Source organism: Leptodactylus fuscus, chromosome 8, assembly GCF_031893055.1.
Source record: "Leptodactylus fuscus isolate aLepFus1 chromosome 8, aLepFus1.hap2, whole genome shotgun sequence".
Classification (NCBI taxonomy): domain Eukaryota; kingdom Metazoa; phylum Chordata; class Amphibia; order Anura; family Leptodactylidae; genus Leptodactylus; species Leptodactylus fuscus.
The window spans coordinates 72,522,549-72,544,144 of NC_134272.1; the positions used below are offsets into that span (position 1 = coordinate 72,522,549).

Below are 21,596 nucleotides of genomic sequence, written 5' to 3' on the forward strand. Positions count from 1 at the left end.
GCACATAACTATGCGCGCACATAACTATGCGCGCACATAACTATGCGCGCACATAACTATGCGCGCACATAACTATGCGCGCACATAACTATGCGCGCACATAACTACCATATATATAACTACCATATATATGCGCGCACATATATATGCGCGCACATAACCACCATATATATAACTACCATATATATGCGCGCACATATATATGCGCGCACATAGCCACCATATATATAACTACCATATATATGCGCGCACATATATATGCGCGCACATAACTACCATATATATGCGCGCACATATATATGCACGCACATAACTACCATATATATAACTACCATAAATATGCGCGCACATAAATATGCGCGCACATAAATATGCGCGCACATAAATATGCGCGCACATAAATATGCGCGCACATAAATATGCGCGCACATAAATATGCGCGCACATAAATATGCGCGCACATAAATATGCGCGCACATAAATATGCGCGCACATAAATATGCGCGCACATAAATATGCGCGCACATAAATATGCGCGCACATAAATATGCGCGCACATAAATATGCGCGCACATAAATATGCGCGCACATAAATATGCGCGCACATAAATATGCGCGCACATAAATATGCGCGCACATAACTACCATATATATAACTACCATATATATGCGCGCACATATATATGCGCGCACATATATATATAACTACGATATATATGCGCGCACATATAAATGCGCGCACATATAAATGCGCGCACATAAATATGCGCGCACATAAATATGCGCGCACATAAATATGCGCGCACATAAATATGCGCGCACATAACTACCATATATATGCGCGCACATAACTACCATATATATAACTACCATATATATGCGCGCACATGTATATGCGCGCACATGTATATGCGCGCACATGTATATGCGCGCACATAAATATGCGCGCACATAAATATGCGCGCACATAAATATGCGCGCACATAACTACCATATATATAACTACCATATATATGCGCGCACATAAATATGCGCGCACATAACTACCATATATAGAACTACCATATATATGCGCGCAAATAAATATGCGCGCACATAAATATGCGCTCACATAAATATGCGCGCACATAAATATGCGCGCACATAACTACCATATAAATATAATATGCGCGCACATATATATGCGCGGACATATATATGCGCGCACATAACTACCATATATATGCGCGCACATAACTATGCGCGCACATAACTATGCGCGCACATAACTATGCGCGCACATAACTATGCGCGCACATAACTATGCGCGCACATAACTATGCGCGCACATAACTATGCGCGCACATAACTATGCGCGCACATAACTATGCGCGCACATAACTATGCGCGCACATAACTATGCGCGCACATAACTATGCGCGCACATAACTATGCGCGCACATAACTATGCGCGCACATAACTATGCGCGCACATAACTATGCGCGCACATAACTATGCGCGCACATAACTATGCGCGCACATAACTATGCGCGCACATAACTATGCGCGCACATAACTATGCGCGCACATAACTATGCGCGCACATAACTATGCGCGCACATAACTATGCGCGCACATAACTATGCGCGCACATAACTATGCGCGCACATAACTATGCGCGCACATAACTATGCGCGCACATAACTATGCGCGCACATAACTATGCGCGCACATAACTATGCGCGCACATAACTATGCGCGCACATAACTATGCGCGCACATAACTATGCGCGCACATAACTATGCGCGCACATAACTGCGCGCACATAACTATGCGCGCACATAACTATGCGCGCACATAACTATGCGCGCACATAACTATGCGCGCACATAACTATGCGCGCACATAACTATGCGCGCACATAACTACCATATATATAACTACCATATATATGCGCGCACATATATATGCGCGCACATAACCACCATATATATAACTACCATATATATGCGCGCACATATATATGCGCGCACATAGCCACCATATATATAACTACCATATATATGCGCGCACATATATATGCGCGCACATAACTACCATATATATGCGCGCACATATATATGCACGCACATAACTACCATATATATAACTACCATAAATATGCGCGCACATAAATATGCGCGCACATAAATATGCGCGCACATAAATATGCGCGCACATAAATATGCGCGCACATAAATATGCGCGCACATAAATATGCGCGCACATAAATATGCGCGCACATAAATATGCGCGCACATAAATATGCGCGCACATAAATATGCGCGCACATAAATATGCGCGCACATAAATATGCGCGCACATAAATATGCGCGCACATAAATATGCGCGCACATAAATATGCGCGCACATAAATATGCGCGCACATAACTACCATATATATAACTACCATAAATATGCGCGCACATAAATATGCGCGCACATAACTACCATATATATAACTACCATATATATGCGCGCACATATATATGCGCGCACATATATATATAACTACGATATATATGCGCGCACATATATATATAACTACGATATATATGCGCGCACATATAAATGCGCGCACATATAAATGCGCGCACATATAAATGCGCGCACATAACTATGCGCGCACATAACTATGCGCGCACATAACTACCATATATGCGCGCACATAACTACCATATATGCGCGCACATAACTACCATATATGCGCGCACATAACTACCATATATGCGCGCACATAACTACCATATATGCGCGCACATAAATATGCGCGCACATAAATATGCGCGCACATAAATATGCGCGCACATAAATATGCGCGCACATAAATATGCGCGCACATAAATATGCGCGCACATAAATATGCGCGCACATAAATATGCGCGCACATAAATATGCGCGCACATAAATATGCGCGCACATAAATATGCGCGCACATAAATATGCGCGCACATAAATATGCGCGCACATAAATATGCGCGCACATAAATATGCGCGCACATAAATATGCGCGCACATAAATATGCGCGCACATAAATATGCGCGCACATAAATATGCGCGCACATAAATATGCGCGCACATAAATATGCGCGCACATAAATATGCGCGCACATAAATATGCGCGCACATAAATATGCGCGCACATAAATATGCGCGCACATAAATATGCGCGCACATAAATATGCGCGCACATAAATATGCGCGCACATAAATATGCGCGCACATAAATATGCGCGCACATAAATATGCGCGCACATAAATATGCGCGCACATAAATATGCGCGCACATAAATATGCGCGCACATAACTATGCGCGCACATAACTATGCGCGCACATAACTATGCGCGCACATAACTATGCGCGCACATAACTATGCGCGCACATAACTATGCGCGCACATAACTATGCGCGCACATAACTACCATATATATGCGCGCACATAACTACCATATATATGCGCGCACATAAATACGCGCGCACATAAATACGCGCGCACATAAATACGCGCGCACATAAATACGCGCGCACATAAATACGCGCGCACATAAATACGCGCGCACATAAATACGCGCGCACATAAATACGCGCGCACATAAATACGCGCGCACATAAATACGCGCGCACATAAATACCACATATATAACTACCATATATATATGCGCGCCCATATATATGCGCGCACATAACTACCATATATGCGCGCACATAAATATGCGCGCACATAAATATGCGCGCACATAAATATGCGCGCACATAAATATGCGCGCACATAACTACCATATGTATAACTACCATATATATGCGCGCACATAAATAAATGCGCGCACATATAAATATAATATATATATGCGCGCACATAACTACCATATATATGCGCGCACATAACTACCATATATATAACTACCATATATATGCGCGCACATGTATATGCGCGCACATGTATATGCGCGCACATGTATATGCGCGCACATAAATATGCGCGCACATAAATATGCGCGCACATAAATATGCGCGCACATAACTACCATATATATAACTACCATATATATGCGCGCACATAAATATGCGCGCACATAACTACCATATATAGAACTACCATATATATGCGCGCAAATAAATATGCGCGCACATAAATATGCGCTCACATAAATATGCGCGCACATAACTACCATATAAATATAATATGCGCGCACATATATATGCGCGCACATATATATGCGCGGACATATATATGCGCGCACATAACTACCATATATATGCGCGCACATAAATATGCGCGCACATAAATATGCGCGCACATAAATATGCGCGCACATAAATATGCGCGCACATAAATATGCGCGCACATAAATATGCGCGCACATAACTACCATAAATATGCGCGCACATAAATATGCGCGCACATAAATATGCGCGCACATAAATATGCGCGCACATAAATATGCGCGCACATAACTATGCGCGCACATAACTATGCGCGCACATAACTATGCGCGCACATAACTATGCGCGCACATAACTATGCGCGCACATAACTATGCGCGCACATAAATATGCGCGCACATAAATATGCGCGCACATAACTACGCGCGCACATAACTACGCGCGCACATAACTACCATATATATAACTACCATATATATGCGCGCACATATATATGCGCGCACATAACCACCATATATATAACTACCATATATATGCGCGCACATATATATGCGCGCACATAACCACCATATATATAACTACCATATATATGCGCGCACATATATATGCGCGCACATAACTACCATATATATGCGCGCACATATATATGCGCGCACATAACTACCATATATATAACTACCATAAATATGCGCGCACATAAATATGCGCGCACATAAATATGCGCGCACATAAATATGCGCGCACATAAATATGCGCGCACATAAATATGCGCGCACATAAATATGCGCGCACATAAATATGCGCGCACATAAATATGCGCGCACATAAATATGCGCGCACATAAATATGCGCGCACATAAATATGCGCGCACATAAATATGCGCGCACATAAATATGCGCGCACATAACTACCATATATATAACCATATAAATGCGCGCGCACAACTATGCGCGCGCACATATAAATATGCTATATATATGCGCGCACACAATTACCATATATATGTGCGCACATAACTACCATATATATGCGCGCACATAAATATGCACGCACATAACTACCATATATATAACTACCATATATATAACTACCATATATATGCGCGCACATAACTATTATATATATAACTACCATATATATGTGCGCACATAACTATTATATATATAACTACCATAACTACGCGCGCACATAACTACGCGCGCACATAACTACCATATATATAACTACCATATATGCCAGCGGACCTCAGCCATTTTTTTGTGGCCACTTACGTGAGCAGGTGCAGTACACTCCTGTAGTTCTATGGAGTTCTTACTGCGCCTGCTCGTGTAAGCGGCCAGAAAAAAAAAAGGGCCACCCGCATGTGAAGTTGGCTCTGCCCGAGGCCCACTGGCAGAGCCGACTTGCGCATGCGTTGAATTTTGACCTACCGTGCACCGAAAGAAGGTGAAGAGGCCGGCCCAACGTGGCAGAAACACCGCAGCATTTTACAGGCCCTGCAACGTGGACAGGAGTCCAGCGAATCCCATCCACAAATATCAGAAAAATACCTGGGGAGTTTTTGTACATTGCAGCACATGGAAACGCTTGCAGACTCCCTATAAGTATAACTAAAGTAGAAAGTCCGCAGAGGAAAACTGCACATTGTATGTGAAAGGCGCTGTGGGAAGATCGCAATGTGTTTCCACAGAGGTTTTTCCTGCAGGGCTTTTTGGCTGTGGCCCCCTATGTGGGGCTTTAACCTAAAGTACATTGTCAATCACCTCTGCACCGCCAATGGAGGAGTTTCTTTGTGCCTCTTATGCAAACCTTAGGCTGGGTTCACATGGGGTATTTTGGACCGGAACCTGAGGCGGAGGCTCCCTCAGGTTCCGGTCCAAAATACGGGTAGCCGCAACTGGATGTCGGTGCAGTGCACCAGCATCCAGTCACGCACTCTGCTCTGGATTAGGTCCAAATGAATGGGCCTAGTCGGGAGGAGGCAGAGTCTTCAGGTGGATGCCGCGAGGTGACTCCACCTGCAGAATGAGCATGTCCGTTCTTTTTACGGAGCTGGAACAAAAGGCTGCCAGAAAAAAGAACTGAACCGCTCCCATTGATTTCAATTGGAGCTGTCTTTTTGGTCAGTATTTTGAGGCGGATACGGCCTCAAAATCCTGTCCAAAAAAACCCCTTGTGAACTTACCCTAAATCCACCAAGCATCAACCATAGCTCGGCATCCCCTAAAGGAACACAGATCTAATCCCACCTACCCAGTTCACCATGCACCCCACATCTCTCCCCCACAGTACACCATGCACCCCACATCTCTCCCCCACAGTTCACCATGCACCCCACATCTCTCCCCCACAGTACACCATGCACCCCACATCTCTCCCCCACAGTACACCATGCACCCCACATCTCTCCCCCACAGTACACCATGCACCCCGCATCTCTCCCCCACAGTACACCATGCACCCCGCATCTCTCCCCCACAGTACACCATGCACCCCGCATCTCTCCCCCACAGTACACCATGCACCCCGCATCTCTCCCCCACAGTACACCATGCACCCCGCATCTCTCCCCCACAGTACACCATGCACCCCGCATCTCTCCCCCACAGTACACCATGCACCCCGCATCTCTCCCCCACAGTACACCAGGCACCCCGCATCTCTCCCCCACAGTTCGCCATGCACCCCGCATCTCTCCCCCACAGTTCGCCATGCACCCCGCATCTCTCCCCCACAGTTCGCCATGCACCCCACATCTCTCCCCCACAGTTCGCCATGCACCCCACATCTCTCCCCCACAGTTCGCCATGCACCCCACATCTCTCCCCCACAGTTCGCCATGCACCCCACATCTCTCCCCCACAGTTCGCCATGCACCCCACATCTCTCCCCCACAGTTCGCCATGCACCCCACATCTCTCCCCCACAGTTCGCCATGCACCCCACATCTCTCCCCCACAGTTCGCCATGCACCCCACATCTCTCCCCCACAGTTCGCCATGCACCCCACATCTCTCCCCCACAGTTCGCCATGCACCCCACATCACTCCCCCACAGTTCGCCATGCACCCCACATCTCTCCCCCACAGTACACCATGAACACAGATCTAATCCCCCCCCTACCCAGTTCACCATGCACCCCACATCTCTCCCCCACAGTACACCCTGCACCCCACATCTCTCCCCCACAGTTCACCAGGCACCCCACATCTCTCCCCCACAGTTCACCATGCACCCCCACAGTACACCATGCACCCCACATCTCTCCCCCACAGTTCACCATGCACCCCCACAGTACACCATGCACCCCACATCTCTCCCCCACAGTTCACCATGCACCCCACATCTCTCCCCCACAGTTCACCATGCACCCCACATCTCTCCCCCACAGTTCGCCATGCACCCCACATCTCTCCCCCACAGTTCGCCATGCACCTCACATCTCTCCCCCACAGTACACCATGCGCCCCACATCTCTCCCCCACAGTACACCATGCACCCCACATCTCTCCCCCACAGTTCGCCATGCACCCCGCATCTCTCCCCCACAGTACACCATGCACCCCACATCTCTCCCCCACAGTACACCCTGCACCCCACATCTCTCCCCCACAGTTCGCCATGCACCCCGCATCTCTCCCCCACAGTACACCATGCACCCCACATCTCTCCCCCATAGTACACCCTGCACCCCACATCTCTCCCCCACAGTACACCATGCACCCCACATCTCTCCCCCACAGCTCACCATGCACCCCAAATCTCTTTCCCCAAACTACACCCTGCGCCCACACCTCACCCCCAAATCTTCCCTCTCTCTCCCTGTACACTACTCCCTGCAGGCCACCTGCTGTATCTTCCCCCTCACTACACCCTGCACCTCGCAGGTCTCCATGTTGCTCCACTACACAGTGGTATGTCCTGCTTGCAATTAAAGACACGCCTATCCGGTCATGTGACCTTGTGACGTAAGCAGGTCCTCTCGGCGTCTAGTAGAGGGGAAGACCTGTGGAGGCGATGCGGGACTTGCAGGATGACGTCACATGTGCGACAGGAAGTGTGTGCCTGGGAATTGAGACTTGCACATGTCTTTGAGGCTCATACAGGAGGAGGACTTGTCCTCTGTGTCCAGAAGAAAGATGATGTGGACAATAGCAAGATCATGGTGAATGTAAGGCTGTGCACAGTTCTGGTTACTTGGGGGTTTCATCTCTGTTCTGCTACTTCCCAAGTGCCCTTGTTTTAGAGGGATAGTGCCTTCCAGACAAGTCTCTGTCCTCCTTGCTCCTTGGGCAAAGCTCCAGTTATAAACAGCTTGTCATAAGTGAATAATGCAGGGGAATAGAAGAAACTTAGTAACATCTTATTAGTACATCTGTTTTCTCCACTTATTAAAGGGTCTGTCTCTTTCAGGCCAGTATTGAGCAACACCAATGTTATTGATTGGATAATAAAAAGTTGAACAATTTTCCAATATATTTTCTGTATCAATTCCGCACAGTGTGATAGATCTCTGATTGGTGTCATTCATTCCAGTGGATAAACAAAATCAGTCCATGGTTATGTGATATACTGTACAGTCCATGGTCATGTGATATACTGTATAGTCCATGGTCATGTGATATACTGTACAGTCCATGGTCATGTGATATACTGTATAGTCCATGGTCATGTGATATACTGTACAGTCCATGGTCATGTGATATACTGTACAGTCCATGGTCATGTGATGCACACACAGGTGCACGGCTTGTTATAGTCATAGCACAGTAATTAGACATCTGCCTGGTAACGAGCTGTGTGCCCATCACATGACATGGACTGCCCATCACATGACCACGGTCTGATTTTTATCTACTGGATGTAAGCAGAATGAATGACAACAAGCAGAGATCGAGAAAACTGTGAGGAATTAATACAGAAAGTATACTGTACAACTTTTTATTATACAAACAATAACATTGGTCTGCAAGTGGACACCCCCTTTAAGGCTAAGTTCACATATGAGTTGATGTCTCCATAGGAGAGCTCATTTGCATAATTGCGAAAACAGCGATATCTTGGAGATGCATGAACTGATTCACAAGGGAAAAACACATATGTTTTTTTTTTAATTCAAATGTTTTTATTTGAGTTTTGCAGAATACAAAAAGAATGCAATAGTGTACAAAGAATATGCAAGCAACCGCGCAGTACCCTGTTTGGAAGTCGGGGGTGGGGTAAGAGGGCGGGGATATACAAAACACTGTTATGTTTGCATCACCTGAATCAATCTATGTCCAGGACTGAGTTGATAGACTGGGTTTCATAGACTGATTCCTCTCAAATGGATGCTGAGCAGCAGTAATCTGCCACGGAACTACACTTTTGGCATTTGCGTTCAAGTTTCTGGTTGGGGATCCACTGAATGAAAACCTATCCACATAAAAACGCAGTTACCTAAAGAAACCCATGGACCCCATAGACATCATGGGGTCCTTGTTGTTTCCGCACGAAAAATATGAAGAGAAAAGTGCTGCTTGCACTTGCGGACAGGGGAAGGGAATAACCCGAATACAGATCTGAACTGGGCCTTAGTTGCTGCAGACTGCTGATTGGTGGGGGGTGTTAGACCCTAATTGATCTAATATTGATGACCTACTCTAAATATTGGTCATCAATATCTATCATCTGGGCATGTTGTACAAATGAATATTTGCCAGTACGTATCTAGAAGTTCTCAAGACTGGTTTTTTTTACGGTTTTATTTTTCTTTTTTCAGATGGCTAAAAAAAATGTTTTGTCTCAATATAACATGATCTTATCCAAAAAAAGGAATATTGACTTTCCAAGAAAATGGTGCAGAAAAAGACCTAAAATATTCTCTTTCTAAAGTTATCGAACACTTTCCTATAGTCCAGAGATGTTTTGCTGGAGGAGGGCATTGCCTCTTTCTCTGCGCCTGTTCCAGAGGCGCAGTATAAGTTCGGATCCACTCCTGGACCAGCTGATGACCTGCACAAACCAATTCCAGATCTTTCAGCTCGTTGGAATCCATAAGTCCAAGCTTACAGTGCAACATGTGGGGTGCGCAATAAACACATTGTGGGAGCTTCAGAAGGAGAGGCCGAGCACAAGCTTAAATCTTGAAGCCGTCCGAACTCACCCGGAATTCACTGCTCTTCGGATCCTGGCAGAAAATAAAATTGACTTTATGAATGACAATAGCTTGGTGGATACATTGTATTCTATAATCAGGTACAATGTAAGGGTCCGTATTACTTGCTCTGTTGCTCTGCTGTTATGTGATGCTTCAGTTACTATTGTCTTCTGTTTTAAGGTTCAATGTGGAGCCGCATGATTCCTTGGTGCAGCAGCTGCTCGTGGAAGGCTGGAAAAGACTGGAAAAGTAAGTTTTGCTCTGGTTGAATCTGATAGCCCTTTGCAGCCAAGAGGATGATTTCAGTAGCCAATATGGGTGGAGGTCAGGGTGCTTTACACCTTTATTTTTGATCAGCTTTCCTCCAAGATCAGAGTTTACAGGCTCAACTTTTTGACCCCATACTCTACTCATTTAACATTGCAAAGATGAGGGTCTCGCTGATAAAAACTTCTGATATGTCATTGTGAGAAAAATAATAGATACACTTATGTATTTCTCAACTCTCCAAGGAGTATTCACAGCAGCCTGATCGTGAAATGATATAATCACTTATTATTATTAAAGGGATTCTATCATCAAAACTTATTTTTTTCTGACTACTACGTAGGAATTCGGTATATAATCCGGTTTTCGTTGGTATGTAAATGAGTTCTCTCGCAGCACTGGGGGCGGGCCCCAGCACTCAAACAGCACTAGGGGCTTCCTCAATGCTGTGAGAGAACTCTCCAGCACTGCCTCCATCTTCTTCAGGAACGGGTCTTCATTGCGTTTTCTTCCGGGGGTTGGCTTCAAACTTCTAGGCCGAGGGCAAAGCCGACTGGGCATGCCCGCGTCCACAAGAAAATGGCCGCTTATACAGTATTGTAAGCAGCCAATTTTTTGTGGCTGGCAGGCATGCGCAGTTGGCTGCCCAAGGACTAGAAGTTTGAAGCCACCGCCAAAGAAAATGCGATGAAGACCCGTTCCTGAAGAAGAGAGTTCTCCTGCAGCATTTGGGACGCCCCCAGTGCTGTTTGAGTGCTGGTGCCCGACCCAGTGCTGTGAGAGAACTCATTTACATACCGACGAAAACCGGATTATATCCCGAACGGCGGCACGGAGGAGACATCTAAAGGTAGGAGACAAATAGCCTTTCTTAAGGCTATTCCTACGTGGTAGTCAGAAAAAAATTCCGTTTTAGTGATAGGCTCCCTTTAAATGACTGAAAGAATATATGTGTGTAATATTATGTTTAAGGATAACTATTCATTTTTTGTTTTCTATCATTTAGTTTTGACTCAGAAACGTTATCAAAATTCTCAGTTTGTTTGGAAAAAGTTGGTCTAGACACCAGTCCTCTGATGGGGAAAGTAACCAATGTTATGAGCAGAAATCTGGACAATATACAAAATATCAGGTAGGTATCATCATCTTTATTGTGATCCAGGGGGGGTTCTAGAAATCAGACTCTCATGGAACAGACCGTAAGACAACAGTGAAGAGAAGTTATACCAGTCTACCGTCATCACATGGCCATTTTTACACATTGGGGCAGGTTTACTATTTTATACCAGTTTTCTTACATAAAGTCGCACACTTCAGATTTGCAATTTTTTTTTCATTCTCCAATTCCAACATAAATCGTCATAACTGGTGCTTTTGGGTTAAATTTGACACTTTCTCATAGAGGGGGGCACGGCCATCGGCCCCACAAGATTTATTATTAACAGTTGCAAATGTTGTTGGTGCTCTACACCGGTTATGAGCTAGCGTAGATTTCACTCCAAGCGCATGACCCACAAGGAGGAGGGTATGTCTTGTCATAATTGAGGGGCTACAGGGCACAGGGGGTAAAAAAAATACCAATTAAGTCATTACATTAATGCAATGCAATGCAATATGTAGGTTATATATGCGCTAGAAGATCCCCTTAAGCTTTAAGAACCCCCTGTTTGATGCCGTATGTTTTGTAAGCAATTGTAGAGTATGTTGTTCTCTAGAGATCATAAAACTGATAACATTTCCAAAATTTCTGATTTTTGAATCCTTTACCAGAATCTTGTCCAGTCTTATGGTCAAGACATTCCCGGTCACCTCGACAAATTTGCAGCAGCGACTAATCCGAAAGGCCGAATCTTTATTGGAGAACAGCAGTCATATAGATTCGCACAGCGTGCGCAGGGTCGTCCAGTTTCTCTTCTTAATGAAGTACGACTACCAGCCCCTGTTGGATAAATGCAACCAGATATTTGTACAGAACATTGACAAAATGAGCACGGACACAATGTGCATCGTGGCCGGTCTGTACCGACAGATGGCCTTCAAGCAGTTTGAATTTCTCGTGATGGCAAAGTCGGCCCTGCTCGAATTATCAAACCTGTGGAATAACGCCGAACACTTTGGAAAAATATTTTGCGCCTTGTTTCCAATGGCATCCCAAGAGACTAGAAATAAGTAAGTGCTTTCTTAAAGGGGTTTTAATATTGATGCCTTACCCAAGGTTCACACCAGCATCTCCTTTCCGTTGTTGTGGTCCATCGGATGACTAGAACAATGGATAGGTAGACTACTGTAATAGCAGCTACACACTGAACCCAACAGACCCTACTGAGTATAATGGGGTCCGTTGGGTGGCCATTGTTTTAAAACTGAAACCAGCAGAGGAAAGGGCCTCCATGCTGGACTTTATATCCACCAATTTCAGACACACAGTCCGGCACAGATGTGAACGTAGCCTTACCTGGCCTGTTTGCAGGTGAACGGATTGAGCTGTAATACCAAGCACGGCCACTATACAACGTACATCGTAGTGCTTGGAATTCAATGGAGAGCACCACCGCCTCTTGAAACAGCTGATCAGTAGAGATGAGCGAATACTGTTCGGATCAGCCGATCCAAACAGCACGCTCCATAGAAATGAATGGATGCACCTGGTACTTCCGCTTTGACGTCGGCCGGCCGCTTAACCCCCCGCGTGCCGGCTATGTCCATTCTTTTCAATGCGAGCGTGCTGTTCGGATCGGCTGATCCGAACAGTACTCGCTCATCTCTACTGATCAGTCATGGTGGTAGGTCTTGAGCCCCCACCGATCTGATATCGATGACATTGAGTGGTCACTCACATTCTAGACAAACAGTATGGTGGTAATGGCTTACAGGGTCAATCCTGGTGACAGACTCGCTAAGCTTTATTTACTTACAACCCCGTGTAAATTGCCACTTGCACAATATTATAATTCATGGAAAGCAGCGAGACAGAAGAATTCATGTGGTCATAATGGCCCCTGACCAGGCAAAAGAAATGAATAATCGTTGTGTGTTACGTATATATTTGTAAATGTCCGTCCACCATTATTTTTTTTCCCCAGACTTGAGGACGACCTTGTAATCCTGGCAGATAAGATCCATCCTATCAGTCTAGTGTATATCCTGGAGACGATGGCGGAGGCAGAATGTAAAAACCCTGTGCTCATACAAAAGTAAGTTTTTGTGAATTTTTTTTTTCATAGGCATATAAATTCCTGCAGACACAAATGTCACATAATACGCTGGAATAGGCACCAATATTCATACCTATGGGGTAAATAAGAATCAGTGGATCTCCCATAAGATGTGCTGGAACTTATTGATTGTCACCATTGAGTCAGCATAGCCATATACATGTGTAATCCACTCATGTATGTCGATGTAGAACCCTTTCTGCATAGGTTGTGGACATATTGAATCCGTTTCCTTCCATTTGGTAAGTAGACTAGTTCAGCCTGCTGTGCTCTTCTTGCTGTCGAAACAGAAACCTTATTAGAGTCCCATTATAAGTCAGTGGGGTCTCTCAGGTGCTTTGGGGCTCCCGCACAACGTCCAGGCTACTGCTAGAGATGGATGACATGACCCGGACGTGATCACAACTTTATTATGCTTTAGGCATATGCTACTTGCTGACTTGTGTGTTGATGTTGTCCCATCTTATTACTATCTGCTTAGAATCTGCTCCGCCATTCAGGAAAATCTGGATTTTTATCAGCGACTCTATTTATGTAAAATAACAGATGCCCTGGTGTGCCTGCCCTGCCAGAATTACCAGCTGTTTGCCGATCTACAGAAACGTCTAACAGCGTAAGTGTGAGTTTGTTCTATGATCGAGGTGTTTGGGTAAAAGGGACACAGAAGGGGGGATTTATTAACCCATCTGTGCCAGATGGTTGCAATTGTGGTGCTTTGGAGAATGGGGCAATAAAGTTGCACCACCTGATTTGTTCTGCGCCTTGCTCACCACTTTCTGCATAAGTGCTTTATATATATGCTTTATATATGGATAAGGATTGCATCTAAACGTATGACATTTGCATTTCCAAAGCTACATGAAGACGTGTTACATCCCGACAGTTGTGGTTATGATGACCAGATCCCTGTCACTGCTGACCCTTACAAAAGTAGATGACGCCATACTTGCCAAGATTGACGCCGTCATTCACCAGTGTGACCTCAGTGACTTGAATAGCATTGCGAACAGCATCATCAGATGGTTACAGCCAGTCCAGGTGTACAGGCAAAATAAATCTGGAACGTATGAAAAACTCCTCCACAAAGTCAGCAGGCACGGACTGGAGAGGATCAAACACATGGACAACATTGATACTCTGCTCAATGAGCTGACATACATGATGAATGGGCAGTGGCTACAGAACATCCTCATAGATGACATACTACACACCTGTCAGCGCCTTCTTCACCAGATCACGTGGATGAACGCTCCATTTTTGTCGCTGGTTATTAGTTACTGTAATACTCTGTGTTTGCCAGTACTGGACAAGATTGCAGTAGTTACCATGGAGAATGTTACTAAGGTAGAAGCCATATGTATTCTGTTTGTTGTATACACATGACCCCCAAGGCCAGACTCGCATTGATCAGACATATACGGTATATCTTATAGATATGTCATCAATGTCTATGGTGAGACTGTGCTTTTAAGGCATGTCCTAGTAAGTACTATAAAAAAAAATAGAGAATTTTATCAGTGTTTTCTTTTCCCTATTATTCCTCCAGAAAATCCAAAAAATTGACAGCAGGGCGTTACCATTTGACTTGTCAATAGGTTACTTCCCAATGGCTGCAGTGGGGGGGGGGTATTATTTTTTTTCTTTTTTTAATGCACCTTAGCTATATGCTGTCACTTTGTAATCGATAGGGGTTTGTTCTTTCGGATGCCACCATGATCCTAAATATTAAGGGGTTGCAGCACTAGAGTAATGATGACGCCTTACCTTCACATTACGTTTTCTTTTTTGCACAACAGGGAACTGCAGCCGGCCACGGTCTGGTGGTGTCTGCACCCTTGGGTGCCCATTAGTGTCACGGTGCAGTACTAAGGCGGCGTCTCAGCTCCTTCATCCTCAGGATCGGTGGTGGTCCCAAAAGTTGGACCCTCATCAATCCTAACCTAATGTTTTGTTTCTATACTTTTTTTTTTTCTTTCCCCCTTTTTGAAGACTCAAGAACATAGTGTACCATACTATGGTGTCCAACAAAAAAAACCAGACAGAAATGGGTCCAGACGGCCATCCCAGAGGTGTCATTTGAATCTCCTGGGCCCCTGCTCCTGGGCTATTTATTATATTGGTGTCTTCCCAATCTCAATTTCTTGTAACGCCAGGATCTGGTAGCAATCGGGACTTCTGTACCCCGTATAATTATGCCCTTGGTCCTCCATTTGCATCCACTTTTTTTTTTTTTTTTCATTTATTTTCGATTAAATAATCTGAAAATTATATGTAAAAGAACCTGATGTAAATTCATCTTTATGTGGAAGTCGTAGATTATGGGTAGGCAACCTCCAGGACACTACAAATCCCAGCATCCATACAGTCCGGTCTAATCTTATGTTTTGTTTTGTTGTTTGTTTTGTTTTTTCCCAGATTCATCCCACTGACTTGAACAGAATTTTATATGTGTTTGTCAATCTGAACTACGATCCCCCACAGGAAGAAGAGCTCTTCAAAATGTGCATTCAGCATATCCTCACTAATCTGAGTAAGTATTCAGTATAGTAGCTTTCTATAGACTCTGTGCACTATCCATGGGATAGGGAATAATAGTCTAATCGCTGCTAGTCTGATCACCTGGACCCGAAGCCATCAACTGAACAGGGACCACCATACACTTTAGTAGGATTGCTGCAGAGCGTGAAACCGGCAGTCTTATAGAAATGAATAAATTCTGCACATTCAGATGGGACATTCAGGGAAATTTGCAGACCCCTGTCCTCATGGCTACCTCCAGCGATCAGATATTCATCCCCTCTCTTGCTGGATAGGGGATCAATGGGAAATACCTTTAAGGCTGAGGGCCCACGTTGCGGAAATGCAGCTTTTTTTGTTGCAGATTTTGTTGCGGTTTTTTAAGCCAAAGCGAGGAGTAGATTAAGCAGAAGGGAAAAGTATAAGAACTTCCTATAGATTTCCCATTACTTTTCTAACCATTGTTGGATTTGGCTCAAAAAAAGGCTACAAAATCTGCAACAAAAGTGAGAATAGGAGGGGACGGGACTTCCCTAGTAACAGGGAGTGAACTACAAATTAGCTGGAAGGAAGACACCTGTTGTTAACTAAACTTCATTACTTGTTAGTCCATAATCACATGATCTATTACTTGAGACTAAGCCGGGGTAAATCTTTAATCATGTACTTGTCTTTTGTTTTATCTTCCAGATTCCTTCCCTCCCCATCTCATGGTTCTGGTCGCGTTCACACTTGCCGTTGCACAATATTTTCCAGAACAGTTAATTAAATCAATTTTTAACATTGGTTTCCTCAGAAAACTGGATTCTGAGCTTGATAGTAAGTGTGATGTGTTGTTCTGTTTTGACTGCACCAAATCCAAAAGTTCCATCCCCCCCCCTCCCCTTTTAGGGTATGTTCAGACGGTGGAAAATGAAGAGGAATTCCAGGCGGCCCTCCGCCTCAGATGAATGGGTCACAGACCCACAGACTCTGGAGCTGAATCAGCTGCGGAATCCACAGCAAGATTGAGCAGGACACTTATTTTTTCGATGTCCTGCTCAGATTTCTGACACCTATTGCCTACCAAAGGAGGCAAATTCAGGTTGGAATTTAGAGCTGCTTTTAAGGCAGAATCTGTTGCAAAATCAGCATCAAATTCCACCCTATAACCCTATATTTTCAGTGTATTTAGTATTTGTCCGTATTCACTATTTGTATTGTTTATAGCCTTTCCGCCTGACAGAAGTGCCAAGATACGAATTCGTCTGATGCAGCTAAATCGAGCGGTCTGTCTCGAGTGTCCGGAATACCAAGTCCCATGGTTTCATGAAGAATACTGTCGGCAGATGAAGCAAAAAGGTGCGGGCTGGTTTCCTTATTTTACCTTGATGTCGAATGATAAGAAGTCATAAAAGTGTTGGATGACTTGGTGACATATGGGGCCACCGTGGTCTGTGACTAGTCACCTGTAGTGATGATGTGCCACATGACATGATGTGCATGAGACAGCTGATCTTACATATGTGCATGTGACAGGTGATCTTACATATGTGCATGTGACAGCTGATCTTACATATGTGCATGTGACAGCTGATCTTACATATGTGCATGTGACAGCTGATCTTACATATGTGCATGTGACAGCTGATCCTACATATGTGCATGTGACAGCTGATCTTACCTATGTGCATGTGACAGCTGATCTTACAGGTATGTGCATGTGACACCAGTGGAGTTACGCTTTAAACACCCCATAGGCTGCAGAAGAATTCTTATACTGAACCTTCTACATGACATTATTCAGAATTCTTTTTTTGACCTTTGGCTCAGATTCTAACACCAAAAGATCCATCTATCCGCAAATTCATCTATTCCTGGGAGATCTCCTTGGAGGAATTAATTATGCCAAGATGTTCGTAACCACTCCATATTACTATACAGTAGGTAAGATTGTGACATTTGATATATTTTACATGTACACTGTATGGGCAAAAATATTGGAACACCTACACGTTACCCTTAAAGGAACTTTTATAAATTCATAGGCTTATCCCCTTAAGAACATGACGATGGTTTTTAACAGTTTCATTGGCAGATGTATAAGGGCTTATTTTTGGCAGGGCACATTGCACTACATATTGGCATTAAATAGTCTTTATTTATTGGCATTTATAGTGTAATATATATTCCTATCAGACCCCCACCCCGAACAGAATACCAAACGCAATTGCAAGTGATGTGCAGTAAAAGCATACGGACCCCATAGACTATAATGGGGTACATGTGCTTGCCGTGAGATCTCCACAAAGAACATGCGGACAGGAAAGTAGTTCACAATCTACTTTCCTGTCCGCATCATTCGGGTGGGCAGCGCGTGGCAAGCACACGGACCCCATTATAGTCTATGGGGTCCGTGTGCTTTCACTGCACAGCGCTTGCAATTGCGTTCGGGGAGTCCTCATGCGGACTCACCGAACAGATTACCAAATGCAGATGTGAACGAGGGGCTACAGCTAAAACAGTCAATTATGCTGCTCTGGCTATGTGTATACAAAACTGACAACAAATGAAACCTAATTCTACCATATTGTGATGCTTTGTTCCTATAGACTTTGAGTGCATACTGAATCAAAATAAAAAGCCTATTGCATATATGGAGGAGAACAAGCTTTCGTCCAATGTGGCAGAAGTGCAGTGGGGCCTGGAGAATCAGTTATGGGATAACAAGTGTTTACCACAAGGAGCTCAGAGGTTAGTGACTATGTAACGTCTGTGTGTGTGTGTGTGTGTAGACGCGGGGCGCTGGATCGTAGCGCTGCTTTATTTCTCGGCTTTAGGTTTCCATCACTCCCATTTATTTCAGTACAGCAGAAACCAGAATATGTACAATGTTTTATTTTATTGTTATCAGCCATATTTCTATTTTCTTTATCCTTAGAGTCGCCATTGAGTTTCTTAATCCAGTGGCATTTTGCAGAAATTCTTCCAAGATCAAAGGCTTAAATGCCATGAAGAAGAGACACTTGGAGATCCTGGGGTACTACGTGGTTCAGGTTTGTTACTGTTCACAGTTGTCACTTTCATTGTGATTGAGGCGTCTAGACTAGAGATGAGCGAACAGTAAAATGTTCGCTATTCGATATTCGTTTTGAGTAGCCCCTCAATATTCGACTACTCGAATTGAATATCGAATCCTATTACACTCTATGGGGGAAAAATGCTCGTTTCAGGGGTAGGCAACATTCGATCAAATTGAACTTACCAAGTCCACGAGTGAGGGTCGGGCTGGATTCTCCGAGAAGTCTTCTCCGTGCGGCGACTTCCGGCTCTGAATTCACTCTGCCAGGCATCGGGCCTGGGCAGAGGCGACTGCGCATGCCCACACTACAAGAAAATGGCCGCTTACAGTCAAAGCGGCCATTTTCTTGTAACGCGGGCATGCGCAGTCGGCTCTGCCCAGGCCCGATGCCTGGCAGAGTGAATTCAGAGCCGGAAGACGCCGCGGGGACGCTGCACGGAGAAGACTTCTAAAGGTAGGAGAAGAACCAGTGTTGATTGGCCGACTGTATAGCATTCGGCCAATCAATGCTAGTTCTGCATCAAATTTTTCCATTCGAATAGCGAGTGGTACTCGATCGAGTACGAGTATTTCGAATACTGTAATATTCGATCGAATACCCACTTGATCGAGTACTACTTGCTCATCTCTAGTCTAGACATATCAGCCCATAACGTATTTGGGTGGAAGCCATTCTTTATGAATTCCCCCTCCCCTGTGTATGCCTTGCAGTAGCTTAGTCCTTCTCTCCATTCACAACACCTGCACACTCAGCCGACCACATGTAAAGGTGTGTTGTCGCCTTTAGATGCCGACACTGATCACTGTAAGTTAATGGACGCTCCCTACTCTGCTGGTTAGGGGTCTGTAGCTTCTGGATCTTGAATCCTGACTGTTTCCACTGCCTACCTCATAATCCGTATCAGAGGCAGTATATACTGTAGGTTATGCGCCGCTCCCTTAGTGACTTGTATTTTCTGTTCTGCAGATCCCCAGTTTTGAATGGAATTCAATGGAACTAGGAGAAAAGGACACCTGGATCAACTACCTCAGGAAGAAGATCTTTGCTCATGAGCTGTAAAATCTTTTCTGTAAATAAACTCTATTTTTTATATATTTAATCTGTGTCTTGTGTTGGACACCTAATACCTAATGAATTTCTATTATCCAACGTCAAGATTTTTGGTGAAAGTACAAAGAAAAATAAACCTAAGAGCAGCACAATGTCATCAAATGTCTAGGCTGCAGACCCTCTTTATATGTGATATAATCTGGACAAATAGTGCAGCATTATGCATCCTGTCCAGTAAAATGCCAACTTCCATAGGTATAATTAACATGCTGCAACGGTTTTGGAAATCACAGCATTTCAGATGTGTGTATTTTTCTCCAATGTGTGGAAGGGATTTGCTTTCCAGTGACTGTAAATGTTGTGTTTTTTGCCGCAGGCAAGCCGCTGCGTTTACATCAAATAAGGCCCCAGCCGCACAAAAGTCTGCTCCACACAGTGCTATACCCTCTTAGTACCCCCTAAAGTATAATGCCTCCTTAGTTGCCCCCTATAGTGTCTCCAAAGACTATAATGCATCTCTATAGGGCAAACAGAGGCCCTATAGCAGTGAGCGGCTTTTCTCAGCTGTACCAAATCCAGCAGGACAGTCCCACATTTTGGATGCTGTCCCACCAATCTTGATTTCCACTCTCTTTGCTATATATAAACTGACATTGCCATGTGTTATAACCACCACCAATGACAATGCCATGTGACTGCAGTCTGGTCCACTCTGAAGCAGTGGTGTAGCTATAGGGGGTCCTATTGGCCCTTCACAGCACATCTTATCCTACATTCTGCAGTTGCAACGACAAGCCAACCTCTCGCATTTATGCAGCCTAGTGTTGTATTTCCGTTTGGTGGAGTCTGCATGAGGACCCCCCCCCCTTCCAGAACGGAATACTAAATGCAATCGCTATGCAGTAAAAGCACACGGATCCCCATAGACTATAATGGGGTCTGTGTGCTTGCCGCCAGATCTCTGCACAAAACACATAGACAAAAAAGTAGTTCACAATCTACTTTCCTGTCCACATGATTCGTGTGGGATTACCAAATAGTCTGTGGGGTCCGTGTGCTTTCGCTGCACAGCACTTGCAAATGCGTTTTGGTATTTCGTTCCCGGGTTCCCCATGTGGACTCCCCGAACGGATTACCAAACGCAGATGTGAACAAAGGG

The 21,596-nt window shown here is 44.6% G+C and overlaps 1 protein-coding gene across 1 annotated transcript; it reads left to right on the top strand.

The window, feature by feature from the left end:
* Positions 1–8,214: 8,214 nt before the first annotated feature.
* Positions 8,215–20,446, top strand: LOC142217305 (FAST kinase domain-containing protein 1, mitochondrial-like). The gene is made up of 15 exons (XM_075285501.1): positions 8,215–8,358; positions 9,949–10,424; positions 10,507–10,575; positions 11,600–11,725; positions 12,364–12,762; positions 13,677–13,787; positions 14,290–14,421; positions 14,663–15,152; positions 16,224–16,338; positions 17,016–17,144; positions 17,535–17,666; positions 18,138–18,251; positions 18,917–19,058; positions 19,246–19,360; positions 20,354–20,446. The coding sequence occupies exons 2-15, from the start codon at positions 10,090–10,092 to the stop codon at positions 20,444–20,446; spliced, it is 2,502 nt and encodes an 833-aa protein (XP_075141602.1). The 5' UTR covers positions 8,215–8,358; positions 9,949–10,089.
* The last annotated feature ends 1,150 nt before the right edge of the window (positions 20,447–21,596 follow it).